The sequence below is a fragment of the Heloderma suspectum genome, chromosome 8 (assembly GCF_057233095.1).
Source record: "Heloderma suspectum isolate Gila_16-S chromosome 8, 16-S_ref, whole genome shotgun sequence".
In the NCBI taxonomy this organism is placed as follows: Eukaryota; Metazoa; Chordata; class Lepidosauria; order Squamata; family Helodermatidae; genus Heloderma; species Heloderma suspectum.
Window position 1 is genome coordinate 46,009,552 of NC_139465.1, and position 27,964 is coordinate 46,037,515.

Below are 27,964 nucleotides of genomic sequence, written 5' to 3' on the forward strand. Positions count from 1 at the left end.
TAGCATACAGGTTATGGTAAAATTTTAAGTCTTCCTAACTCTTTGGGAGGAGTAAAATTTTCAACCAGAAATAACAAGCAGGCCAAGATACAGCAGGTGTCAGAGAGACTACTCCAAGTAATACCAGTGCATCAATCTGCTACATTTCGAGCACTTGGTTCTTCATCAGGGATAAACAAAGCCGACATCTGTGATGATTTCTGTCTTTGATAATTACCAAATTTCTGTTAAAGATTACTGGCTCCTGTAGCAGTAACTGAGCCCTTGCACAACTCTCATTCTTTCATCCTGAAAGTGCCCAGCTACTGCAGGAATGTATTGAGTCTGTTCTGACCTTACAGGGCCACACTCAAGCAGTCAGGTGTCTTCGCTTCAGTCCTGATGGGAAGTGGCTAGCATCATCTGCAGATGATCACACAGTGAAGGTACAGTATGGCTGTGCCAGACCCTTTTATCCTCCCTGGCACCCACTCACGTTCCTTTTGTGGCTGTGTTGGCCACTTGGGTTTACCTCTCATGTCAAGGAATGCCCTTTTGCTCAGAACAACTAATAATGGGGCTGATCAACCTTCCCCCACTTAAGGCTTTATTCTTCTTTCTCTGTCTAGTTGTGGGACCTGGCTGCTGGGAAGATCATGTTCGAGTTCACAGGACACACAGGACCAGTAAACATTGTGGAATTCCATCCCAATGAATATCTTTTGGCCTCTGGTAGCTCTGACAGGTAAACGCTTGCTGGGAAAGCGAGGGTACTGGTGGTGTGTGCTGTATTGCTGTGTTATGGGCCTGGAGAACTGCAGAAGCCTTGTCTATAGCTTGTTATGGCATGCTGGAAGTATTCATACTTTTGTTTACAGACTTTGAATTATTGGTGCTGATGATGCTGTGAATGGAACAGCTCACGGTTGGCACCCTGTGATTGGGGAGGCCCTTCTGGCCACTTCATTATCCTCTTCTGGAACCTGGTTTTGCAGGAGGAAGTCATGGTTCACTCCATGGGAGTTACCCTATGTACAGACATCAGGCTTGCAAAGCCTACTTTTGTTTTTTGTGAACCCTGAGATTCTCTAAATGGAGCCAGAGGCAAAATGGTGGCTGAAGGGATAACGCCAATCACCTGCTGCTCCTCATGAGCCATATACTGAGATGACTCACACGTGGAAGTACAAATCTACGTGTGAATTTGCTATAGATCAGGGAGGGCTGTTTAACCCACAGTTAGTTGGGGCTGTATGAGAGCGAGTTAGCTGCCTCCCGACCACTTGCCATTTCTGCTTTATTTCTGGTTAAAATAAATGGGATGCCCCATTGTTTAACCCAGCAACAAATCATGGGTTAAAACCCTGGGTTGTTTCTCTGGGTTCCAGGTCCATGGAAGCAGTGAGCCCCCACTCTGAAATCATGGACGAAGAGAGTCTTTGAACAGAACTTGGGAATTCAGGAGAGAAATGGGGCGGATTGGAGGAAACTAGCTCTTGGAATACAAAGCATCATCCTAATTCTTAATAGAACCACAGTCTCTTGTTGGAGGCAAATGGCAATGAATGTTGTTGGACTGGCTTCCAGGTGCTTTGGAGTTTGGAGGGTGACAATAAGTTTTCTTTTTGTCTTTCAGAACTGTCAGATTCTGGGACTTGGAGAAGTTCCAGGTAGTGAGCTGCATTGAGGAAGAGGCCAACCCTGTCAGGTATGTATGATTTTGGCATCGGGTTGCGTAAGGAGGTGGCAAGACAAGTGCTTCCAGATAGTCTCATGTGTCCAGCAGTCGCCCTGCTCATTCACAGAATTCTGCAGAGCATCTAGACGACATCATCTTCTCTTTGTAACCCTCCTGTGTTTTCCCACTGCTTCTTGCATCTTTTTCTTACCAGAGAAAATACATTCAGGAGGAAAAGGTGCCCAGTGCCTTTTGACTGGTAGCACTAGAAGCCTTCTGTCTGGAAGCATCCTTACTTTTACTTTGTGCCATGTTTTATGAGAATCTTAAAGCTGAAATGCTCTTGTGTTCATGGCTAAAACTCTGGTCCAGCAAAATGGCTGAGGAGGTGTAACGTACATGTAGTTAGAAGCTAGCTGAGATCATGACACTTGCCTAACCTGACTGAGGTAATGCTTACCTTAGAACGTAGCTGCACACCTTGTTTCCAGCACTGTTTGGGTGAACAGCGCACTCAGATCTCCTCTGTCCCCTTCAGGTGTGTGCTGTTTAATCCTGACGGCGGCTGCTTGTATGCCGGCTGCCCTGATTCCCTGCGAGTGTATGGCTGGGAGCCTGAGCGCTGCTTTGACGTGGTCTTGGTGAACTGGGGCAAGGTGGCTGATTTGTCTATCTGTAACAATCAGTTGGTGAGTGACTGAAATGCGGAACGTAAGTTGGGCTTCCTGCCCGCTTCTGGGCCCGCAAGGTGTCCTCCTGTGGCAGGGATTTTGCTTGTGCACACCTGAGCCTTGATGCTTGCAAATGTACCCTGAGTCCTATTATCTTTTATTGTAGCTTTCCACAAAAGAGTTTGTTTCCATCCCCTCTCCTGGTTATCATGGCCCACTACCCTGCAGGGCGGATTCTTGTTGACTCCAAAAGTGTTTTGACAGTTGGCCACAAATGTGACCTTAAAACTGACTTGCACAGGAGTTAAGTTTCTTTTAGGCTGCTCCTTGAAGGTGTGCTGAAATTCCACAGATGTGCCTACTCTTTCTATCCTTCGTAGATCGGCGTTTCTTTCACACAAAGCACAGTCTCTTCATTTGTTGTGGACCTCAGCAGAGTCACAAAATGTGGGTCTGGCCTCCATGGGCTTATTAGGGATGACAGGCCTCTAGTTCAGCCCACGCCTGCGGGCTCGTCCCTGCGACGGATCTATGACAGGCCATTGACCACGTGCAGCAAGCCCCAAAGGTAAGGAAGACCAACTCCCCGTGGGATTGCCTTCCTAATGCCAAGGCGTTTGAGACTGAGCTGAACACCTCATATTTGTGTGTGTCACGCTTGGGGTTTACTGGCAGGATGAAACACAACTCAGAGAGTGAGAGGCGCAGCCCAAGCAGCGAGGATGACAGGGAAGATAAGGAATCCACTGCAGAGATCCAGCACCCAGAGGACTACAAAGAGATCTTTCAGCCAAAGAATTCCATCAGTGAGTGCTACTGAATAACCTGGGTGGAGCTTCAAGAATTCTTGGATTAATGTGGGATTTGAGCTGGGGCAAACAGTGCGTGCTGTTTTTCCCACTTCAGACTTTGTCACTTGTGAAGTTCACTCTCACCACAAGTTGATTTACTTTACTGTTGCCTGCAGAGACTTTCAAAAGGCTAGCTTATGTTTGCTGATTGCGACAAAATATTTTATCCCGGCATATTCGGTCATCAGTAGATAGGGTAGTAGCATTAAGTTTGCAGTATTCCCAGTTTTAATCTTTTGCATACGGGATTGCTCCTATATCTTGAAAGGTAATATGAGAAAGAGTAACCAACATTCCTACACTCCAGAAGATGTGTGGGCACTTCCAATTCTTTCCCAGAGGTAGAAATCCTGCTTATGGGAGTGACATAGGATGACTCATAATATGGGGAGCATCAACAGACAAATGCCCATCATGCAGAAGTATCAGGCTTGTAAAGGTGCCACCACTGAATAGCCTAATCTCTTGTGTAATATTTGTGAAAGAAATCAGGTCCATGGCTGGGTTTTTACCTTTTGCAGCTCGAACTCCACCCCACAAGAGCGAGCCTTTTCCTGCACCTCCAGAAGATGGTGAGTTGGGCCTACCTGTCAGGGAATTGGGGATGAAGTAAAGGATTGCTTTACATCTATTCTATTCCTGACTTCACGTGGATGTTTGTAATATCCAGACTGCTGAAGTTAAGAGTTGTGCTTTTTTTACTTAGAGGCTCTAGCGTTGTTTCCTAAGATGATTTATGTATGTATGTATTAGATTTATTAGCCACCCATCTTGCCAGCTACCCGGCCACTCTAGGCGGCATACAATACAAATAACAACACAGTTGTTAGCACATGGGCCCTGTGATTCCTTGCCACCAAAGAGCAGTGAATTGTATCAGGTGAACGTGGCAGGAGCCATTCATCCCAATGGCCAGCCCAGTGTAACAGCAAGGTCTTCTGTGACTTCCTTTTTCTCACTGAAGATTTCCAGGGAGGAGTTCCCATCCGCCTCTGTGTGAGCAATCCTGGTACTAGGAGCATACAGTTTTCTTCTCCCTTCTCTCCAGAGCCCATGCTTGCCAAAGAAGCCTCAAGGCCAAGTCAAGCTGTGGACATTCAGACCCCGTTGCCAAGCCAAGAGAATGTAAGTGCCTTGCATCCATTGCTGTCCTCTCCCCCCACCCCCATTTACTTCTCCAAAGGCTGCTTATAGTCATGATCCTTCTAACACAGGAGTGCAGAACCTCAGGCCTGGGGGCCAGATCCGAATGGCCATGATGTCAAGAGTGCTTCTGAGCGCAGGGAGGGGGAGAGCAGTTCAGATTCTGAAGAGGAACTGCCAGACATGGGGGAGTTACGTTCCCAGGCTAGTCCAGACATGGATAGGCAGCCTCCTCAGGTTTCAAAGGTCCAGCTGGAGGCAAGTCCCTCGTCACACACACAGTGCCCCCCCATGAGAGACAGGCAGAGGTGGTGTTTGGCGAGTCTCAATTAATAGATGCAAGGCGCAGACACAGAGCCAAGAGGGAGGTGGCTGGGGTGGCGCTGAGGTCTTCCTGATCGGCCTGGTGTGAATAGTGGCACTTAGAAGCCTTACGAGAGAGAGACCTCCCCCCCTCTTAAGTTAGGCTAGTGAGCCCGCCTTTCTTTCAAACGGTGGGCAACTTTCACAGCTACCTTTTGAACCCCCAAAGGCATTTCTTTGCAGACTGAGAGTCACTGAGAATTTGCATCTGTATAACCCTTTGTGGTAATGGAATTAAAAGCTGTAGAATGAAGCCTCTTGTCTGTGTTTGATTCAGCATTTGAAGATCAGTGGGGGCAAAAGGGAATCCTGACACACACACACTCTTCCCCTGGCCCCACTACCTTTCCCCCAATTGCTGATTGTTGGATGGTTTCCTGACTTTTGTGCATTTTTCCCCTTTCTATAAGGTTGAAATTCCTCTCCTAAGGCTTGCTTACTGGCACTAAGAGCATTAAGCTAAATTGTGCAGATATTGTGACTCCACGCATTGAGCAAGGAAGGAGGGTAGCGACCTTTGTTCTGCTGGAACTGCTAGCTGCATAACAGGCAGAAACATGACCCTTTTGGAAAGCAAGACAGCTATTGAACAGGGGGTGCAGAATCTCAGGCCTTTCCTAGGCCCCACCCCCTTCCCCCCAACCACCAATTGTTTCATGTTTTCCTGGCTTTTGTGTATTTTTTCTCGCATTCTGAACAGTTGAAATGCCTTTCCCAAGGCTTAGCCACTGGCAGGAGGAGCTTTAAGCTACAATATGCTGGTAATTTTGGCCCTGCCCCCTTTAATTCAGCCCTGCCCACCACTGGTATGCGGCCCGGAGAGCTTCTCCAAAATTGAGTTTGGCCCTCAGGCTGAAAGAGGTTTGACACCCCTGCTCTAACAGCATGAAATATGCCATTGAGCTGGCTGTTCAGATGTTGCTGATATATCTGTGGGTAGTGATGGAAGGGAAGTAAGAATGCAGTAGCATCTGATCCTTTGCTAATAATGGAACTGGGCCTCATAGTAATGCGGAATCAGGGAAGGCATTGCTTAGCTGCATGTCAGGGGGCTGCAAATGTGGTCTGACAGCTTCCAGCCCAGTATATGTCTGCCTTGACCAATCTCCACTCCCCACTACAGCCTGACCCCATTCAGAGGCCACCAATTGCCTCCTCAACCCCTATGACGAGGGTTGAGCCATCTGTGATCCCTGCCGCCAGGAATGAGCCTATCGGGTTGAAAGCCTCCGACTTCTTGCCGGTAAGTTTCTTGTCTGTAGAACACAGGTTGGGAACAGTGATCAGCTGTTGCCTGGGCAGGGGGAAAAGTCAGGCAAATTGCCTGCCATGCGCTTTGGCTGTTTCAGAGGTGGAGTGTGTTTTGGATTTTAAATGGCAAACCACTAGGCCCACGATCTTTGAAAGAAAAGCTGAGTTAGTGGAGGAAGGACTAGTCTAAAGACATACAAGAATGGTGGGAACTGGAGATCGCTGAAGAGGAGATGGGGCGGGAGACAGAATTAAAGTAGGAAAAACCTTTCTGGGGAAGATGCCAAGAGTAGTGACTTGTGTACAGAATCACAGGAGCCGGATAGCTCAGCACATCAGCTTGACGGAAAGAGGTTAGTGATTTTCCCAGGTGTTCCCATTCAGCCTCAGCAGAGGCAAGTGTCCGAGTCCACTCAACATCTGAAGGAAACAGACATTTCTTCCTCCTTGCTTTATCCGCCCAAGCAGCTCCCTGGATCAGAGAACCTTGGTCAGAAACAAGGGTCATCCGCCCCAGAGCAGGGGAGCGGGGAGCGGTTGGCGCCCGGTGTTGTAAGGAGCTACATCCGAAAGGGCCTTGGGAACGTGTTGCATCTTGCTTGCTTTGAGAATACGAAATGCACCATGCCACTTTGCACTTGAGGAAACAGCTTGTCTGCAGAACTCAGATGCTAAAATAAAACATGAAGGAGGATTGGTATCTTCTGCAGAAGAGAACCTGTGGAGAACGGCCACATAACCAGCCTTTGCCATAGGCATATTTTAAAATTATTTTTATTCTATTTTTATTTGAAATATAATTTTTATTTTTATTTTGTTTGAATACTTTTAATACATGTGTAGCCTCCCTTTTAGGGTAAAAACCCTCACGAAATGGATTACACCTTAATTAAAATTACAAAATCATTTCACCTGGGAGAGGACTCCTGCACTTGAGATATTTCTCGGTAGATTAGTCTGCACACTGAACTCCTTGATCTTGTGAGCTCTGAAGGATTTATTTATAAGAGTAGAAATATTTACTAGTACAGTCAAGCACGTTCAGTGGTTCGGTTAGCTAAATGTGGTGTATTGCTGGGCTTTAGATTCTATGATTCTGTGATAGAATTCTATGATTCTATGATTTAAGAACCTAAGAACTCCTGCAGAGGAAGAAGTAAATATACCAAGCTGCTGTGGAATACATTTCGTCCCAAACTAAATATTTGGTTACCATTTACTTTCAGTGACATGGGAAGTCACCAGTAGAGAGCTCCCCATAGTTAAGGTCTAAGAATAGTGTGTTTCCTCTTGCTAATGACCAGAAAAAATGGCTTTCTTTTGAGATACTTCCAAATCAGTGTCCATATTGGTTCCTTCACTTTATTCTATGCTGTTTGTATCAAAAATGTGCCTGATACAATTTGCATAGCTTTACTAATGCCATGTTACTTTATTTTGGGAGTTCTTACTCTTACTGTTCTACTCATACTCATGTGTGTTTGAAGTTGAAGTTTAAGTCCGCCTGAGTTTGTAAATCACCACCAACTGTCAGAACGTTTTTGCGTGAGAGGGACTACATGTGCACCAGGATGGATTGGATTGATTTTAAATCAAGGGAATTTAAATCAAGTTTTCCATTGAGACTTTTTCATGTAATTTCTGAACAATTGTGCAATTGTGACCACTGCCATGTTAGTCTTAACTAACTCCTCTGCCTTGCTTAGCCCAACTCCACCACTACATAAGCACAGAACAACAACAGTCCTGTCCAGCTTGTGTCTTTGCATATAAGAATTTACTCAGAGAAACTGAAAGTCTGTGTTTTGAGAAGCATGAGCTGGTAGTTAGGCCAGACAGAACCATTTTTATGAGATGAAAAGCTGAAATGAATGCCCATGTTCGATTGGTAGTTAACTTCATTTTTATGAGACGGTAAGTGTAGGTTAAGCATGTTTATGATGAGATTTAATTGTATCTGTTATTTTTAAGTGAGAGAAATGTAGCATTTCATTTAAGATTTTTTAAAAAGTGGATTAAAAGTCCGATTTAATTTTTCCAATCCAGTTGGGGTTTTTAATCATAGGTTTTTATCCACCCTGATGCTCATACTAGGGTTCGGAAGGGAGGCAGCTACTTGTGGGCATCTTCTTCTCTGGACCAGGCTGGAGCCCTTAACCTGAAGCTCCAGTGGCCATGGAGGAGGAGGAGGATCTGTCACAGCATACACACTCCTTTGGCCCTGACTCCTGGGATGGGAAGTAGCCCCAGGCTTGCCTGGCCCTCTTTGGGGGCCACCAAGGACCACCTCCACTCCGACTAGAAACTGTCAGCTTAGCTTGGTGTATTTCCCTTTTGTCTCTCCACTTGCAGGCTGTGAAGAACCAAAGCCTGACAGAAATTGTAGATGAGGAGGCCATGTCCCAAATCCGGAAGGGACACGAGACCATGTGTGTGGTGCTTACCAGCCGCCACAAGAACTTGGATACAGTGAGAGCTGTGTGGAGCACTGGAGACATTAAGGCAAGCTGCCCATTCGCTTTGTTGACTAGCCTGATGCCAGGGGCTGGCCAGGCACAGGTGGCTTGTCGAGCCCTGATCTTGAACATCCTCCTACTGTGAGCTTTGGTACATAAAGCTTGAACCTCCCCACCAGTTATGTCTGGCCTGCTTAGGCGTCAGCATCCCATCTGTACGGAAGTCTCGGGTTGCTGCCATCAAGATAAAACCCTGTTTTTGTAATAAGATTGTCAGTAATTGAACAGGGAGCAAGTTATTCATGGTTGCCAACTGATGAGCATCTTTTGCTCCAGCATACCAAAAGGCAGTCCAGGCCTCATTATTGCGAGAAGCTACAGAAGTGTGTGGGTGATATCTTCTGGAAGCTAGAGGAAAGGCTTTGGGAAAAGGCTTTGGAAGCAGGACTTCTGCCTTTAAGAGGGCTCCTGTTCTATCCTCATTTTCCTGGCCATTTTCCTTCATGTCCCTTCCTTCTTGTTGTTCAGCCGTTCAGTCGTGTCCGACTCTTCGTGACCCCATGGTCACGAAGAGCACTTCCTGTCCTGCGCTCTCTCCTGGAGCGTGCTCAAGTTCATATTCATTGCATTGGTGATGCTATCTAGCCATCTCATCCTCTGCCGTCCCCTTCTCCTTTTGCCTTCAGTCTTTTCCAGCATCAGGGTCTTTTCCAGGGAGTTTTCTCTTCGCATTAGGTGGCCAAAATATTTGAGCTTCAGCTTCAGTATCTGTCCTTCCAATGAGCACCCAGGGTTGATTTCCTTTAGGATGGACTGATTTGATCTCCTTGCAGTCCAGGGGACTCGTAAGAGTCTTCTCCAGCACCACAGTTCGAAAGCATCAATTCTTCGGCGCTCAGCCTTCCTTATAGTCCAGCTCTCACAGCCATACATTACTACTGGGAAAACCGTAGCTTTGATTAGATGGACCTTTGTCGGCAAGGTGATGTCTCTGCTTCTTACTATGCTGTCTAGGTTTGCCATAGCTTTCCTCCCCAGGAGCAAGCATCTTTTAATTTCATGGCTACAGTCACCATCTGCAGTGATCTTGGAGCCCAGGAAAGTAAAATCTGTCACTGCTTCCATTTCTTCCCCTTCTATATGCCAGGAAGTGATAGGGCCAGATGCCATGATCTTCGTTTTTTTAATGTTGAGTTTCAAACCAGCTTTTGCACTCTCCTCTTTCACCCTCAACAAGAGGCTCTTGAGATCCTCTTCGCTTTCTGCCATTAGGGTGGTATCGTCTGCATATCGGAGGTTGTTGATAATTCTCCCAGCAATCTTAATTCCGACCTCTGATTCATCCAACCCGGCATTTCTCATGATGTACTCTGCATATAAGTTAAATAAGCAGGGTGACAATAAGCAGCCTTGTCGTACTCCTTTCCCAATTTTGAACCACTCGGTTGTTCCATGTCTGGTTCTTACTGTTGCTTCTTGACCCTCGTACAGGTTTCTCAGGAGACAGGTAAGGTGGTCTGGTACTCCCATCACTTTAAGAATTTGCCACAGTTTGTTGTGATCCACACAATCAAAGGCTTTAGCGTAGTCAATGAAGCAGAAATAGACGTTTTTCTGGAATTCTCTTGCTTTCTCCATGATGCAGCGAATGTTGGCAATTTGATCTCTAGTTCCTCTGCCTCTTCGAAACCCAGCTTGTACTTCCGGTAGTTCTCGGTTCGCATACTGCTGAAGCCTAGCTTGTAGGATTTTGAGCATCACCTTGCTGGCATGTGAAATGAGCGCAATTGTGCGGTAGTTTGAACACCCTTTGGCGTTGCCCTTCTTTTGAATTGGAATGTAAACTGACCTTTTCCAGTCTTGCGGCCATTGTTGAGTGTTCCAAATTGGTTGGCATATTGAATGCAGCACTTTAACAGCATCATTTTTTTAGGATTTTAAATAGCTCAGCTGGAAGACTGTCATCTCCGCTAGCTTTGTTGTTAGTAATGCTTCCTAAGGCCCACTTGACTTCACTCTCAAGGATGTCCGGCTCAAGTTCAGTGACCGCACTATCATGGCTATCAGGGACATTCAGATCTTTCCTGTATAGTTCTTCTGTGTATTCTTGCCACCTCTTCTTAATCTCATCTGCATCTGTTAGGTCCCTGCCTTCTTTGTCCTTTATCATGCCCGTCTTTGCACAAAACGTTCCCTTGAGATCTCCGATTTTCTTGAAGAGATCTCTAGTCTTTCCCATTCTGTTGTTTTCCTCGATTTCTTTGCATTGTTCATTTAAGAAGGCCTTCTTGTCTCTCCTTGCTATTCTCTGGAACTCTGCATTCAGTTGGATATATCTTCCCCTTTCTCCCTTGCTTTTCGCTTCCCTTCTTTCCTCAGCTACTTGTAAAGCCTCATCAGACAGCCACTTGGCTTTCTTGCATTTCTTTTTCTTTGGGATGGATTTCGTTGCTGCCTCCTGAACAATGTTACGGACCTCCGTCCATAGTTCCTCAGGCACTCTGTCTATCAAGTCTAATCCCTGAAATCTATTCCTCACCTCCACTGTATATTCATAAGGGATATGATTTAGGTCATACCTGAATGGTTTAGTGGTTTTCCCTACGTTCTTCAATTTAAGCCGAAATTTTGCAACAAGAAGCTCATGATCTGAGCCACAGTCAGCTCCAGGTCTTGTTTTTACTGACTGTATAGCGCTTCTCCATCTTTGGCTGCAAAGGACATAATCAATCTGATTTCGATATTGACCATCTGGTGATGTCCATGTGTAGAGTCGTCTCTTGTGCTGTTGGAAAAGAGTGTTTGCTATGATCAGCGTGTTCTCTTGGCAAAACTCTATTAGCTTTTGTCCTGCTTCATTTTGTACACCAAGGCCATGTCTGCCTGTTATCCCAGTGATTTCTTGACTTCCTACTTTAACATTCCAATCCCCTATGATGAAGAGGGCATCTTCTTTTGGTGTTAGTTCTAGAAGGTGTTGTAGGTCTTCATAGAACCCATCAACCTCAGCTTCTTTGGCATCAGTGGTTGGGGCGTAGACTTGAATTACTGTGATGTTGAATGGTTTGCCTTGGATTCGTACTGAGATCATTCTATCATTTTTAAGATTGTACCCCAGTACTGCTTTTCCCACCCTTTTGTTGACTATGAGTGCTACTCCATTTCTTCTAAGGGATTCTTGCCCACAATAGTAGATATGATGGTCACCTGAATTAAATTCGCCCATGCCTGTCCATTTTAGTTCACTGATTCCCAAGATGTCGATGTTCAATCTTGCCATCTCATGTTTGACCACCTCCAGCTTACCTTGATCTGACATTCCAGGTTCCTAAACAATATTGTTCTTTACAGCATCGGATCTTCTTTTCACCGCCAGACACATCCACAGCTGAGTGTCCTTTCGGCTTTGGCCCAGCTGCTTCACTCTTTCTGGTGCTACTTGGAAATACCCTCTGCTCTTCCCCAGTAGTATATTGGACACCTTCCGACCTGAGGGGCTCATCTTCCGGCGTCATATCTTTTAGCCTTGTGATACGTTCCATGGGGTTTCTTGGCAAGAATACTGGAGTGGGTTGCCATTTCCTTCTTCAGTGGACCACATTTTGTCAGAACTCTCTGCCATGACCTGTCCGTCTTGGGTGGCCCTGCACGGCATAGCTTATGGCTTCACTGAGTTACGCAAGCCCCTTCGCCACAACAAGGCAGTGATAATGCGAATTCTGCAGTGGGAATATGTCCTGCATTTTCTGATGTGATTAGCAGCAGCACCCCCTGCCCAACAGGGAAGGAGGGAGTCTCAGTGCAGACTTGGTCTGTCTGGTGAGCTGATGCCACAATGGGCAGGAAAGCCATTTCTTGCCAAGCTGTTGGTCTTTCAGACTATAGTCCTAGTATTTAGGAAGCCTTTGGCTTCCAGTTAACAACCCATAGTTGATCAATACACTTCAAACAAAGCAGACACCAATATTTTTTAATGTGGATTCAATTTTGGTTTTGTACTAACAAAATTAGTAAGGGGGAAAATCTTTTGACACATTTTTATTTTATTAGAATTATACTAGTAACATCACATCAGTATATAATTTGATGTTAAAAAATAACTTTAACACATTTATTGTTGATACACGGAGCTTTGCTAAAGATTCTTAGATTTTAAAAGTTGAACAGGAAATAGAAATTCCTAAAAATCTCTTGTTTTTAGACCTTTATTCCTAATAGCTTAAAAAAGAGATCTCATTCCAAGTTCCAGTTTCCCTATTCAATACCGAATGGGCTCTTCAGCTGGCAGGTACACAGGCCTGGTGAGCTTCTAATATAAGTTCCTTCGTTCTAAAGTCAGCACATATTTCTATCTTTTTGTTAGAAATTATCCCTTAGCTAATATTATCTACAGCCCCATAAATTCAGGTTCACAGTCTTAGGGTGCAGTCCTGTGGGGATAGGCAGCTGCCTCTGAACTCGGAGGTGACCAACTATCTAGTGCAGGGTGGGTGGAGCACGGGGGGGGTTCTGCTCTGTGCTCTGCCCGCCCTGCATTGGTCACTATGTCTAGCCAGGGTGCCACGGGGAGGGGGGGGGGGAGGCTGGACAGCTCGTAGGGAACGTCGCAACAGTGTTTCCGCCGTCCCCTCCCTGCCCCCTTTTTGGCTACTCCACGCTGGTCTTCTGAGCGCAGAGCCAGGGGCAAACCGTGCCACCTACGAGGCGACGGGAGAGGGGGCAGGGAGTTGGTTTTCCGGGAACCGACCTCAGAGCATGGGCTCTGAGTTCAGATCCCAGAAAATGAAAAATCCTGTGGCCATCTAGACTCTGTCTAGTGGCCATAGGATTAAGGTCTTAATTATCTTATTGTTATTAAACATTCCTAAAAATGTAGAACATACAAAAAGGCTTATATGTACACCTTTTAGACTAGGTACGATCAATTCTGAATCATATCTTTGAGAAGATAACTTCTTACTCAAAATTTGCTAATTAAACTTGTCTAGAAAAATTGACATCTCTATATACAGCTTTTTGATGTGTTTACCTTACACAATATTTTTTGCTCGTTAATTCATAAGTGAAAACTTTTAAGTATACTTTTGACCAGGAGTAATAATCTTACACCCGTACATTACTTATTCTTTTGGCCCAAGTGATAGGGCTTTAACTCAGCATTTTCTTTGGATACCATCCAGGTCATCTTGACAATTATTTTTTATGCCAGTTACCCAGAATTCATTGTGAACCTGCTTGTGTTTTTGTGTGTCTTCCCTTTAATAAAACTACGACTTCTTTCTTACTTATATAGTTAAGAATTTAAACATTTAGCATTTGCATTTCATATTAAGACATCCTATATTGTTTGAAAAGAGGTGGATTAACAATTTTTTTCAGTAGTCTTTCCAGCAAGTCCAATAAAGCAAAATCAGCTATTTCCTAAAAAAAAAAAAAAAATCCAAGACAAGGGGATCCTTGGGATTGAGACCTGCAAGGAGATCCTGGAGTCCCAGGACCTTCTGCCCTGGAAGCCCCTAGGACATGTTCCTGTTCTCTATGTAGGCACCATTCCTACCACAGGAGGCAGTCTCATTGCCCTTCACTCAGAAGGAAAATTTCCACAGCCGCACTATCACTATCCCTGTGATTTAGGGAGTAAATTGCATTTGCCTACACAAGAGCATCCCTCAAAATCCCATAAAGTATTGTGCTACGTTTTGGTAGATGGTTGGGGAAGGGGCTGTAACTCAGTGGTAGAGCCCCTGCTTTGCATGCAAGATGTCCCCAGTCCAGTCCCTGGCATCTCCAGTTAGGAGGAGAGATGGGATAGTCTGATGGTATAAGGTGGCTTCCTATGTGTCACTGCAGTCTTTTGGAAATGTTCTCTTTCCAGATACTTGCAAACTGCCATCTGGGCCTTCGTGCATTCTGACAGCTGCTTCTGTTGGAAGTTTTTATTTTAGCAACTGTTAGTCCAGTTTGCAGCCTGTTGCTGTTACAGCTTTCTGGTCAACATGTGTCTTCATCTGGAGGTTGGGTTGGGGTGAAGAGTGGCTCAAAGTCCTGTCCCAGAGGCAGGACTAAGTTCCCTTTTGTTTGACAAAATATAGGCTGCTCTGTTTCTAGAACCAGTTTTGTCTGAGAGCAGGGCTGAAGCCTGCATATCTGAAACTCTCTTCCAAAGTCCATAGATGTTGTCGAAGGCATTGGGACATTCTGTGTGACTGCCTCTTGCTTGCTTCCTGTGAGAGGCACTCATGAGCCTCACCTTAATCCTGCTCTGATGCTGTCTCCTTTGCTCAGACATCCGTGGACTCTGCTGTGGCCATCAATGACCTTTCTGTCGTGGTGGACCTCCTGAACATCGTCAACCAGAAGGCGTGAGTTTCAGTGTGCTCTTCTGCTGCAAGGGAAGGGTTGGTTTGCGGATCTGATGTGACGCCTTTGGTGCTGGAAGTGTTGGGATCCAGTCACTTCCTGCTGGCTGCCTACGAGTGCCGCTGCAGGACTTGGCCTTCTGCTGGCGGCTGACAGGGGCGACGCGTTCTCATCCTGCACTGCAGAGTGTGATTGCTCCATTGGCAGATACCAAGCCCCAGGTCCCAGGGCTTCTGTTCTGGAAGCCCACATCCTGTTCGGGGCTGGCAAGAGCTGGAAGGTTCTGCGGAACTTGGCAGTGACGCTAGGCAGACACGTACACATGGTGCTTGCTAACATTGTGCTGAGCTTGGAGCCCTGGCATGGCTTGGACTCCTTGTAGGAAAACCACCCCTGGTCAAATATTAGGCTTCTTTTTGCCTCAAGGGGAGCAGGACGCTGCCTTATTCTGGGCCAGGTTGGCCCAGCCCACTGCTGGCGGCTGCTCACCAGTAGCTCCTGCTCCAGCGAAGATCTCCCCAGCTACTGAGGGGATTGCAGCTGTGAAGATAGGTTGCGGCCTCTGACTGTAGTTCTTCGAGTGGTCATCTGTGCCTGTGCACATACGATGTGTGAATTCACGCAGATTCACACTTGATTTGGGAAGCTTCTATAGCAGAGAAATTTTTGGTGGGAAGCCCTCCCCCGCCATCCCAGTGTGCATGCTCCGGCAGGTTCCTGCTTCTTTCCTCAGTTCCTTGAGACCAACATTGCAGCCTCGTAACCGAGAGAAATCACACAAAGGACACCTTCGCTGAAGAGGGAACAGCAGGTGGGTTGTGTGAATGTACATATGACCGCTCAAAGAACTACCGGTACAGGGAGCAACCCGTCTTTCTCCTTCGTGGTCTCTATGCGTCACACATATGGGCAGGTAGCGAGCTAGCTTACAGTGGAGGAGGGTCGGTGTCCAGCTGCAATACAGAGGAGAGGACGGCACAGCCAAAGGCACAGTCAGCTCTCGTCCTGACATCCAGTCTGCAATGCTTTACACAGCTGGAAGGTGTCAGCCAGGTTACGACGCAGTGCAGTTCAGGGACAGTGACCCCCTGTCCAATGCAACTGATGTCGCCACCACACGAGCAGAGTGTGCTCAGATTGGGGCAGAGATTTCGAGCCCAGCCAGCTCGACAGTTGTGACAGCCCAAGACGTGAAGCGCTGAGTCGGGAGAGGCCGGCCCTCACAGGTGAAGAGGCAGGGTGACCGTCGACACTGTTCAGTCCTCAACGTACACAAGGCCAGGGCATGGCGAACGTCAAGCGTGCGTAAGGTTGGCTCTAGAGGTGTGGACAGGGAGGCAAAGAAAGCGGGCGAAACAATGTCCTGGCTGAAATGCAACCCAGACACAACTTCCGCTAAAAAGGCAGGGGCAGGTCTGAGCACCCCTTTATCTCGTTGGAAGGTGAGATGGGGCTGGTCCACTGAGCACACAGAGCTCACTGGCACGGCATGCAGATGTAATGGCCGCCAGAAATGGCACCTTCCAAGAAAGGAGGCGTAGGTTTGCAGCTGCCAGCTGTTCAAGAGGCATAGAATGAAGTGCCTTAACCCCCACAGAAAGGCTCCAGCTTGGTCCCGTAGAGCAGAGAGGTGGTGCTAGGTTCCTGATCCCTTTCAGGAATCTTTTCACTGTCAGGGGTGAGAACACGGAAAATCCCTCAACAGGAGGGCGAAACGCAGAAACAGCAGAGAGCTAAACTCTGAGAGACCGGCCTTCTTAGAGACTTTCACCTTTTTTGTCAGTCTTTTCGCCACTGTAGGCGTCAAAGATCAGCCCAGAGTGGGGAGAATCTTGTGTACTTGGGAGTATGACGCTGAGGGGATGATGACCTCAACACTGGACCAGGCTCCTGCGCAGCAGGCAGGTTGTGTGAGGGTGCAGTCAATGGGTGTGCCATATCTTTCAGCTCCTCAGCTGATTCTGGCATCCGTTTCCAAAGTGTGGCTTTCAGCCGATCTCACCTATTTCTTCTCGTTTGCTTCGAGGAGGCTTTACGATGAGGACATGCCTCGACGACGTGCCCTTCCCAAGGCGGAACAGGCACAGAGAGTGCCCGTCTGAGGGCGGCAGCTTCACCCCACACTGGGTGCACTTTCGAAAGGGGGCCCATGCATCCGTGAGGGAGATTGCGAAAGTTGTGGAAAGTTAAAGGAAATAAAATTACAAAGGAACAGAGAGAAATACTTTCTAGTAAGAAAGGAAAACACCTCCCCTTTTTGTCAAAATCGCTTTTGAAACAGTGAACAACAAGAGAAGCTCCCCACGAGGTGAACGCAGTGGCAGTTGAAGGAGAACCGAGGGAATAAGCGGGAACACACTAGGGGCATGTGCCCCGGGGGGGGGGGGGGGCTGCCAAAATTCCTCAGCTATAGAAGCTTCCTGAATCGAGGCTCCGCGCAGGCGCACAGCCCATATGTGTGATGCATAGAGACCGTGAAGAAGACGCTCAGAGGGACTGGGGAAGTCTGAGGAGCGAGGGGGGGCAGATGGCATCAGCATCCCTGCTGATAAAAAAGTGCTGATGCTGCATCCCTGGGAACCCTGCTGAGTGCTCAGCGAGATGGGGCATTGTGGCAACTCCCTGGAGCTCTGTTCTTTTCCAGGTCCCTTTGGAAGCTGGATCTGTGCACTGTCATCTTGCCTCAGATAGAGAAACTTCTGCAAAGCAAATATGAAAGGTGAGTCCCCTGGAAAGCCCATGTCCTTGAGAATGAAGGGCACTTAATCTGCATAGCACTGCATTGCCCAGCTGCAGCAGGCAGCTTTTGAGAGAAGGCCTCTCTGCGTGCAGGCAGTTGTTCCGTTACCTTCATTTTGTCCTCGTCCTGATAGAATGGCAGTCATTGCATGCTCCATGGGTCCAAGCCATGCTCATTTCCGGTGAATGTCCCTTCTTGTCAGAAGGAGAGGAACAGTCTGACTTGTCCAAATTGGGCGGGCCTTGAGAGATCAGCACAGGGGACAGCACTCGTGAGTGCTGGGCAGACCCCACAGCATTGTGGGGCTTATCCCAAACGTGTGCTCGTTCTGCAGCGTTGAGCAGAAGGGGGGTGTCTCCCCACTTAGCAGTTGCTATGGTGTCATTTCAGCCCACTCCCCTTTGGTGAACATGTTTGAAGCTTTACATTCAGGGAAATGTGCCGAAAATGGGGGGATCCCATAAACAGAAATAAGCAATGAGATGGGCCAATCCCTGTACAGGCTGCTCTGCTGTCTTGGGAAAGTTCACAGTTGAGGAAAGCATTTTCCTTCCTTAATAGTAATTTCTAACATTTAATTTTCCTCCTGAGTTGGGGTATTTGGTGAGTGTTCTCTCTGACCCCAGGAACGCAACCACTTCAAAGCCTGAGTAGTCATAGCCAGCTACATCAGCATATGGGTGTCCCTCATTTTGCGTGATCAATCTTATCTGCCATTCCGTTGCCCCTTCACTGAGCTGAAGAGATGTCGTTGCAGTCTGCTTAGGATTTCTGAACAATTTGGTGGCATCCGCAAACATGGCCGATTCACTTCTCCCTGACTGTTTATGGAAAAGTTAAGTAGTGCTAGTCCCAGCGCAGCTCCTTGGGGAGCCCACTCTTTATTCCTCTTCTGTAACTAGTGACCAGCCCATAAGAGGACCTGTCCTCTTGTCACAATTATTTTCCCTAGCAGATGTTGTTAAAAGCTTTCTGGAAAAGGCCTGCGGTTCTGCACCCCTGCTCTGTAGCATTCTCTCTTTTCCCAAAGGCTCACATTTCTGTGTGTGATGCGGCTTTTAATGGCATAGCAGTCGTAGCAGGACAACAGTTGCCATCCTCCTTCCCCTGTTCAGTGGCCCAGCTAGGATTAAACCAACAGACTGAAGACTACGCAGCAGCGCGTGCCCTGGATTCACGGTAGAGGGGCTGTCTGAGAGTCTCCTGAGGTGCGCTTCAGACATCGCTGCAGTGGTGAGGCTGCATTCCGAAGGGGGACCTGCATGAGAAACAGCGCATGTAGATGTCAACCCGGTTGGCAGCAGCCTGCCACAGACATTTCAGTGAAACTTTCCCACCGTGTAGCATTCTACCAGGAAAAAGCGGCTTTTCACCTGCAGAATTCCTGTTTTCTGGACCACAGGGCTGAAACAAAGAGACAGTTGTGATGGCGTTGTATGGAGGGCTTTTTTGCTGGGGTCAGATTATTGTACAGATGCCATAGGCCCTAATTATAGTGGTAAGGTATGCCACCACCATGTTCAGACACTTGTCAGTCACAGTACCACAGGGATGGGCAACTTGTGGCCCTGCAGATATTTTGGACTACAATTCCCATCATCCTCACCACTGGCTAGGGCCGATGAGAGTTCTAGGCCAAAACATCTGGAGGGCCACAAGTTGCCCATCCCTGTGTTACCAAATGCTGGAGTCTAAAAAGAGAAGGGTGCGTGTCGCTCTCTAGCTTTGCTTTTCCATTTCCTCATCACATCATGCGGGCCGCTGCTGGTTCACTAGATGCTGAGCTAGATGGATTAGCATGGCAACTCTTAAGCCCTCTGCGATGCTCAGAAAAGTGGCGTCCGCTCTGCAGTTGTACGGTCTCCTGAAGGGGGGCCGTCCTCCCCGGGGCTTAAACCAAGGGACTGGGACGTCAGCAGCTGAATTTACTTGAGCCCTGCCCTGCCTCCTCAGCCTGCTTCTCCTGTTGCATTCTATCAGGCAGAGTTTGGTTTTGAAAATGTCTGTTCTTCCTGAATCTCTGTCTTTCTGTCAGTTATGTCCAGACAGGCTGCACTTCACTGAAGCTGATCCTGCAGAGATTTCTCCCTCTGATCACAGACATCCTTGCTGCACCGCCATCCGTGGGGGTAGACATCAGCAGGGAAGAAAGGTAGCGTATCTCAGTCGCTGCGTGATATTGCAGCTGCTTCCCTTCCCTGCAGGTCTGTGGGGAAGCTGTTGGGCCTCTGCAGTTGAACTACTGTAGTCAAAAGCCCCCCCCCCCCCCCCGGTCTCCTTGCACTCAGGCATCCCACAGCTAGTTCAGGGTGGCTCTTGCCCAGTTATGTTTGCCCCACAGAAGCTTGAAAAATCCAGCTTTTTACTTAAGAGCTAGAAATATCTGGACTCCCATATAACTGTTCCAGTTTATCTACCAGTGCGGATGGGGCTGAATGGAAAAAACCTTTGGGCTTCTATCAGCAAGGCAGACTGGGAGAACTTCATAAGATACTCACTCACTCACACTTTCGCCCTCTTAATATGCCTACTGTCTCCACACCATTTGGTGGTTGTTACCTTTTGAAAGCCATAAGCTGCTTGGAACCTTAAGGACTGCCTTCCTCTGTTCAGTCATGTGAAGAAGAAAGTAAACCCTCTTTGAGTTCTATGGTTTTACGTATCAGGACATAATAAAAATCATCTTAAAATTAGGTAAATACAACCTCAGATGAACAACAACGCATGACATATTACACCGTGTCATTATTTATTTTACAGAAATAAAGCCAAAATGGAGAAGCCATGTGTGAAAAACTAGGTACACCTTATGATTCAATAGCTTGTAGAACCACCTTTAGCAGCAATAACTTGAAGTAATCGTTTTCTGTATGATTTTATCAGTCTCTCACGTCGTTGTGGAGGAATTTTGGCCCACTCTTCTTTACAACATTGCTTCAGTTCATCGAGGTTTGCGGGCATTTGTTTATGCACAGCTCTCTTAAGGTCCCGCCACAGCATTTCAATCGGGTTGAGGTCTGGACTTTGACTGGGCCATTGCAACACCTTGATTCTTTTTCAGCCATTCTGTTGTAGATTTGCTGGTGTGCTTGGGATCATTGTCCTGTTGCATGACCCAGTTTCGGCCACAGACAGATGGCCTCACATTTGACTCTAGAATACTTTGGTGTACAGAGGAGGTCATGGTCGACTCAATGACTGCAAGGTGCCCAGGTCCTGTGGCTGCAAAACAAGCCCAAATCATCACCCCTCCACCACCGTGCTTGACAGTTGGTATGAGATGTTTGTGCTGATATGCTGTGTTTGGTTTTCGCCAAACGTGGCGCTGCGCATTATGGCCAAACATCTCCGCTTTGGTCTCATCTGTTGAAAGGACATTGTTCCAGAAGTCTTGTGATTTGTTCAGACGCAACTTTGCAAACCTAAGCCGTGCTGCCACGTTCTTTTTAGAGAGGAGGCTTTCTCCTGGCAACCCTTCCAAACAAATCATACTTGTTCAGTCTTTTTCTAATTGTACTGTCATGAACTTTAACGTTTAACATGCTAACTGAGGCCTGTAGAGTCTGAGATGTAACTCTTGGATGTTTTGCAATTTCTCTGAGCATCGCACGGTCCGCCCTTGGGGTGAATTTGCTGGGACCTCCACTCCTGGGAAGATTGGATGTTTGAATGTCTTGAATGTTTACCACTTGTGAATAATCTTCCCCACTGTAGAATGATGGACTTTAAATTGTTTGGAAATGGCCTTATAACCCTTCCCAGATTGATGGGCAGCAGCAGTGGCTTCTCTAAGATCACTGCTGATGTCTTTACTCTTTGTGTTAACACACACCTGAATGCTCGAGACCAGCAAACTCCTGAGACTTCAGCTTTTATAGAGGTGGCCACACTTGCTGATGATCAATTAATCAAGGGCATTTGATTAGCAGCACCTGGCTGCTACTTGGCCTCTTCATGCATATGGAAGCAGTAAGGGTGTACTTAGTTTTTCACACATGGCTTCTCCATTTTGGCTTTATTTCTGTAAAACAAACAATGACACAGTGTAATATGTCAGGTGTTGTTGTTCATCGGGGGTTGTATTTACCTAATTTTAAGACCTGCTAAGGACCAGATGGTTTTTATTATGTCCTGATACGTAAAACCATAGCACTCAAAAGAGGGTGTACTTTCTTTCTCACATGACTGTATGTGCCCGCGTGTGCTCCGTTCCTCAGAGGCCTTGCTCTGCGTGTGCCCGTGCCAGCTGACATTCAGCACGTATCCATCGGGAGCAAGACTTCTTTGTTTGCGGTGCTGGTATTGGGGAGTGTCCTCTCTTCAGGAAGGCCTTTGGGCCAAACAGATCAGTTGCCTTCTGTTTTCTCCATAAACCATTTTTTATAATTTACCTGCTCTGCTGCTTTGATTTAAACTTTTGTTTTATTTAGCTACTGCTGCTTAAAAAGCAGGATACGTTCGCTACAATAAGTGAGATTGGTGGAGGTAACTCCGAGTCAGGCCAGCCTTGAGGTGTCTCTCCCTCCCAAATGCCGCCAGCAAGTGTGATGCACAAAGGGCGCGCAGGCCCGCGCCCCGCCTATTCCCCCTGCCTCCTCTCCGTCTCTTCCCCCTGCAGGCTGCACAAGTGCCGCCTGTGCTACAAGCAGCTGAAGAACATCAGCAGCGTCATCAAGAACAAATCTGGACTCAGTGGCCGCCACGGCAGCGCCTTCCGTGAGCTGCATCTCCTGATGGCTGTCCTGGAGTGACAGCTGCTGTGTCCACACCTCTCGTGCACCGTGCCCTGGACCCTCCCGTCCAGTCCAGCTTTGGGTATTTTTTATTTGTCCATCTCTCCACACTCCTTCAAAAGGCAGGGGCTGCCTCACATTCCAACTCCAGTGCCTTGCAGGCTAGACTGCAAACCAGACTGTCCCGCTCCAGCACAGCCCACCTCTTTTCTTAAATGCACAGCCGCCTTCAGGTGGAGGGCTGGGAATGCAGTAGTGGAATCCAAGTATGGGCAGCATCTCCTGTCCCTGGCAACCAGCACAGGTTATGAGCCCTGCCCTACTTTCCAGTCTTACACTTGTGTGACTCAGGGCTGGAATGAATGGGGCTGGACTTCCTTACTGGTACCTGTGTTGTAGCTACACTCTGTCCTTTGCATTGGCCTCATGGGCTGGAGGCATTAAGCCAACCTTTTCTGACACAGATAGGTCTGCCCCTTCTTGCTTTTTTCTCATGGTGGAAGTCATCTCAGTCCTGGGGAACAGGATGTTCTTTCCCCTGCATCACTTGTTAATATGTTGGAGCCTTCTGTTCATAAAACTGTAACTTATAATGAATTTTATTAAAACATTTGACTTTGGAAAGATGTGTGAAAGTTTGTGTCTCCCCCTTCTGCAACCCAGAATTTTTTTGAGGTTACCGGTTGATCTCATTGAAGCCCACATAAGAGGGAAAGTTTTAAATGATTTACTTACATATTCTGCTCTCCTCTTGACAAAAATGGAAGTGTTTAACACAAATGTTTACAGAAATATAAATCCAACAATGAAACCTGTAGCAAATCTTTTCATAACAGCTTAAAACATTTTCACGTGTCTGTAAAAAGAACGCCAGTGCCTGAAGTGCGTTCGGATTGCTGGGCTTCAGATCAGGGGCTGCCCTGAAATGGCTCTGCTTTCTTCAGTACGTTTCAAGAAAATTGCTTCACAGCTCAGATAGCTGAGCCGCAGAATCCATTTTCAGTGCCTTGGGTGTGTAAAGGAGTAATGTGTCCGTGGCATACTTTCAGACATTCCCCAGCCCTACACGAAGGCTTCCCAGAGAGGAGGCAGCCTGACTTCCTAGCACTGTTCCCAAGAAAAACAAGGCATCAGTTTGGTGATGGAAGTGCAGGAGCTCTTTTCCTATTGGGGTGTTTAGAGCAGCCTTCAACCTGGTGTCCTCCAGATGTGTGGGACTGCAGGATGCTGAAAGTTGTAGACCCACACATCTGGAGGGCATCAAGTTGGGGATGGCTGACTCAGAGTAAACCACCACAAAACCTAGATCCTCTTTCTCCTATGTATGTGTTGGGCTCGGTTTCCTGGCACCTTCTGGCAAGCCAGCACCAATCAGTGTTTACAACTAAACCTTTTATTGCAGTAGATCAAGTTACAGTTTTCCAGAGGTTCATGGCAGAATTTCCAGTGTGTATAATCCCCAGTAAATCAAATAGGTTCTACAAAAGCTACTGGCACACTGCTTGGTTCAAGAAGCAGTCTCAGGACTAGAATTCATTGTTATCCCAGCAACAAGTTGAAAATCAGAATCCAGCTCGGGACTTCATGGTCTCCGTGACAACCATGGGGCTGTCTCAGTTTGTCATCGGCCCGACAGATGAAGCAGGGAATACCCTTGATTTGGTTTTTGCTCCAAGTTGGGTGGTCTGAAGATTGGGGGGGATCCAAGTAACCCCATTGTCATGGTCAGACCATTTCCTGGTGAGGTTTGAACTCACGGTGTTACTTCCCTCCTGCAGGGGTGGGGGACCCATTTGGCTGGTCCACCCCAGGAGACTGATGGGATCCAATAGATTTCTGAATGCTCTTGGGGATTTTCCAGCAGAGAAAGCTGGTGATCCAGCCAAGGCCCTATCCTCACTGTGGAACAGTGAGATGCAGAGAGCCATTGACTTGATTCCACCTGAGTGCCCTCTGCAGCACTGTAGAGCCCGCTCTGCTCCTTGGTATACTGGGGAGCTGCAGGCAATGAAACAGTCTGGACGTTAGCTAGAGCACAAATGGCATAAGACTCAAAAGCGAAGATGACCAAGCATGCTCTAGAGCACATAATTGTGCCTATTGCGTGGTGTTGCGGGCAGCAAAGAAGGCTTATTTTGCTGCCTCCATTGCATCCTCGAGTAGCTATCCAGCAGAACTTTTCTAGGTGATCCGGGGGTTGTTAACACCCTCCCCAGCAAATGGGGCCCTGGCCTGGTTGAGGCTTGGCCGTGACCTTTTTGCATCGTACTTTGAGGCCAAAATCACTTGTCTCTGCAGCGAACTTGATGCTGTTATCACAGTTCCAGTTCAGGTGTCTGATGCCACCATCTGCCCAATTTTGTGGGATCAGTTCCAGTTCCTGCAGCCTGATGATGTAGGCAAGGTGCTTGCAGCAATGCAGCCAACCAAGTGCCCTCTCAATCCCTGGCCCTCCTGGCTAATAAAAGCTAGCCAAGGAGGTATGACTGGGTGGGTTCAGGAAGCAATAAATGCTTCCCTGTGGGAAGGGGTGGTCCCTGCTGTCCTTAAGGAGGCAGTAGTGAGGCCACTCCTGAAGAAGCCCACTTCGGACCCAATGGTATTAGACAACTATGCCCAGTTGCAAATACACCTTTCCTAGGGAAGGTACTTGAGAGGGTCATGGCGGATCAACTGCAGGCACTCTTGGAGGATACTGATTATCTAGACCCATTCCAGTCTGGGTTTCGATCTGGTTATAGGACTGAATCAGCCTTGGCCACCCTGATGGATTACCTCTATCAAGAGAGGGACGGGGGAGTGCAACCCAGTTAATTCTGCTCGATCTCTCATCAGCTTTTGATACCATTGAACATGGTATCCTCCTGGATCGACTCCATGGGGTGGGTATTGGAGGCACTGTTACAGTAGTTCCTGTCCTACCTACAGGGCCGATTTCAGAGAATAACGTTGGATGACTATTCTTCGGCCCCTTGGCAATTGAACTATGGGGTGCCACAGGGTACCAGCTTGTCCCCAGTGTTGTTTAACATCTATATGAAGTCACTGGGAGCGGTCATTAGGGGCTTTGGAGCTAAATGTCATCAGTATGCTGATGACACACAGCTCTATTTCCCTGTGACATCTGAATCAGGAGAGGCTGTGCAAGTTCTGGATCAGCATCTAAACTCAGTAATGGGCTGGATGAGGGCCAATAAACTGAAGCTGGATCCTTGCAAGTGAGTGAATGGTTCCCGAGTCCAGGAGATAGGTGCATTGCCTGTTCTGGATGGGGTTGCGCTCCCTCTGAAAGTTCAGGTTCATAGTCTGGGGGTACTCCTAGATCCATCACTGTCACTGGAGGCCCAAGTGGCCGCTGCGGCTCAGAGTGCTTTTTACCAGCTTTGGCTGGTTCGCCAGCTATGGCCTCTCCTGGACAGGGATAGCTTGGCCACAGTGGTACAGGCATTAGTAATCTCAAGACTGGATTACTGCAATGCACCCTATGTGGGGCTGCTCTTGAGGCTGGTCCAGAAACTGGAGCTAGTGCAGAATGCAGCAGCTCGGATGTTGTCAGGAGATGCCCCCTTTCAGCATGTAGCTCCTTTGCTGAAGGAATGGCACCTGCTGCCTATTTGCTTCCAGGTGTCATGCCCCAACTGGAGGAGTCTTCCGCAGAGGAGAAGCTGGAGTCCCAGAAGCCCAGGATACCCCAGACCAGGGACCGCCACCAGCCCCACAGGAGCCTGAACCCTTGGGGAAGTGGCTGCCGGGCCATCCAGGTCAGGAGAGAGGGACTCTGCCTCTGAGGCAGAGGCTGAGCCACCCCCTGATCCCTGGGAGCGTCGTCGCCTCCAAAGGCAGGCTAGTAGGGCTTCTGTGTGAAGGAGAGCTCACCTGAGAAGAGGTCTCAGGAGAAAGGGACTCCTCAGGTGTAGGCCCTGGAACGGGAGCTCTGATTGCTACAGCTGAGCTTTGGGTGGGGTCTGGCTGGCTTGGAGCTTAAAAGCCTGCACTGGAAACCCAGCCAGCGTTGGAACAACTTGGTCCTTCCGGCCTCTGCCCGGCTTCCTATATCCTGCCCTGTGCCTGATGCTCTGGTTCCTGACCTTTCGGACTGCTCAACAACCCTGCGTCATGTACCTGACTGCTTTACTGTGTTTGACCTCTTGCTTGTTGTCTTAGCTACTCCCTATGCTGCCTGCTCCTTGTTGCCTGACTGCCTGCTGGTGTTCTGACTTCTGCCTGGATTGTTGACCACTCCCGTCTTAGCTTAAAACACCTTGGACTGAAACCTGTGTGCTTGGCCATTTGCTTGCCAACTTGACTATTCTATTGCCTCGCTCCCTGTACTAGCTTGCAAACAGCCAAGACTTGCTCTAGAGCAGGACACCAGGCCAGGTTTAAGGTATTAGCGCTAGTGTACAAAGCCCTGACCAACTTGGGACCAGAATACCTGAGAGAGCGCCTTCTTCTTTACCAACCTGCCCAGTCACTGAGGTCATGGGAGGGCTTGCTCCTGGTGGTTCCACATGGGCCTATGGCCCAGCTGGAGTCCACCAGGAAGAGAGCCTTCAGCGTGGTGGCCCCCCTTCCTGTGAAATTCCCTACCTTTGGAGGTCAGGCAGGTGCCAACGTTGTGTTGCTTTCAGTGCCTCCTGAAGATGTTGTTATTTCAAGAGGCCTTCCCTGAGTGACCAGCCACAGTTTATTAAGCTCAGAATCTGTTTTTTTAAATGTTTTAACTGTTTAATTATGGGGTTTTATTCTTTTAATCTTGTTCACCACTCCAAAATCTTTCATCTGGAGCGGTATATAAAAATTGTAAATAAATAAATAATTTTTTTGAAAGCGGGAACACAACATGTTTGGAAGCCGCCATCTTGGTGCAGAGTTTTTATTAACTTAAAAAGGAAGCAAAGGGTGCAAAGAACTGTGTCGAGAATCTCCATTCTCCCTTAAAAATATAGTAAAATTTGCCCTGTATCCAATAGGCAGATGAACCACTTCCTGAAGTCCAAATGTATCCAAGCCCAGCCATATCCATTGCCAGCAACAGATGAGGTACAGCAGAGGACAGACATGTTATCATCTTTCAGGATAGGTGTGTCTGATGGAGAACCTTTGCTATCCAAGGACGATGGATGCCATCCCCCTTTTTTGTTGCTGCTGCTGTGGCTCCTCTTCCAAGAAACTCCTAAGCATCTCCCAGGTCTGTGCCCATGAGCCCATGAAGAGGTGGCCCCCTGGTTAAAAGCATTCCTAGTTTCCTGAAATCCTCTTTGACAACCCTGTTCCACAGGTCACATAACTGTCACACAGGAATTGGTCTCAGCTTCCCTAAAAAAAAGGGTGAGGGAGAAGAGAGTGCTTTTACTGAGGAGATGTTTCAAGGTAGAGCTCTGCTTTCCACTGCCACCACAGCCAATAGCAACTGTCACCTTGCAGCATGCATAACGCAGCAACCAAGACTGCCAGCAGCTGGCATGTTCTACTCCGAAAACTTCCCTGTGCAGAATGTCATGCTAATGCAAATCAAATCTAAACTATGCAAATATGCCATTTAAAATGTTGACAGCTCAAACTTTGTTCAGACATTTAGAACAAACCAACACTGAAAAAAATATGAAGTATGTTCCATAATTTATTGAAACTAAAGCAAATGCGGCCCTTCAGCTATTATTGCCTAGATGTCGCATGACTGATTCCTGCACAGACAAAGATTCAGAATGTGGGGCACTTTCTGCATCTGGATCTGAA

The 27,964-nt window shown here is 47.6% G+C and overlaps 2 protein-coding genes across 30 annotated transcripts in view; one reads left to right on the forward strand and one right to left on the reverse strand.

Moving 5' to 3' along the window:
- Positions 1-23,026, forward strand: part of KATNB1 (katanin regulatory subunit B1) — a 41,738-nt gene extending 18,712 nt beyond the window's left edge. For all 7 annotated transcript variants that reach the window (XM_084812273.1, XM_084812271.1, XM_084812269.1 and 4 more), the window contains exons 7-20: positions 342-425; positions 609-724; positions 1,616-1,687; positions 2,196-2,346; positions 2,709-2,896; positions 3,004-3,134; positions 3,701-3,751; positions 4,228-4,304; positions 5,809-5,928; positions 8,289-8,438; positions 14,678-14,754; positions 17,397-17,471; positions 19,528-19,644; positions 22,111-23,026. In XM_084812273.1, the coding sequence (XP_084668399.1) occupies positions 342-425; positions 609-724; positions 1,616-1,687; positions 2,196-2,346; positions 2,709-2,896; positions 3,004-3,134; positions 3,701-3,751; positions 4,228-4,304; positions 5,809-5,928; positions 8,289-8,438; positions 14,678-14,754; positions 17,397-17,471; positions 19,528-19,644; positions 22,111-22,243 (1,542 nt within the window). In that variant the 3' untranslated portion in view covers positions 22,244-23,026. The remainder of the gene's footprint in view (positions 1-341; positions 426-608; positions 725-1,615; positions 1,688-2,195; positions 2,347-2,708; positions 2,897-3,003; positions 3,135-3,700; positions 3,752-4,227; positions 4,305-5,808; positions 5,929-8,288; positions 8,439-14,677; positions 14,755-17,396; positions 17,472-19,527; positions 19,645-22,110) is intronic.
- A 3,869-nt stretch (positions 23,027-26,895) lies between these two features.
- KIFC3 (kinesin family member C3) overlaps positions 26,896-27,964 on the reverse strand; it is a 49,053-nt gene continuing 47,984 nt past the window's right edge. For 19 of the 23 annotated variants that reach the window (XM_084812253.1, XM_084812255.1, XM_084812254.1 and 16 more), the window contains one exon: positions 26,896-27,544. In XM_084812253.1, the coding sequence (XP_084668379.1) occupies positions 27,519-27,544 (26 nt within the window). In that variant the 3' untranslated portion in view covers positions 26,896-27,518. The remainder of the gene's footprint in view (positions 27,545-27,964) is intronic. The other 4 variants (XM_084812260.1, XM_084812259.1, XM_084812261.1 and 1 more) reach the window with 2 other exon arrangements.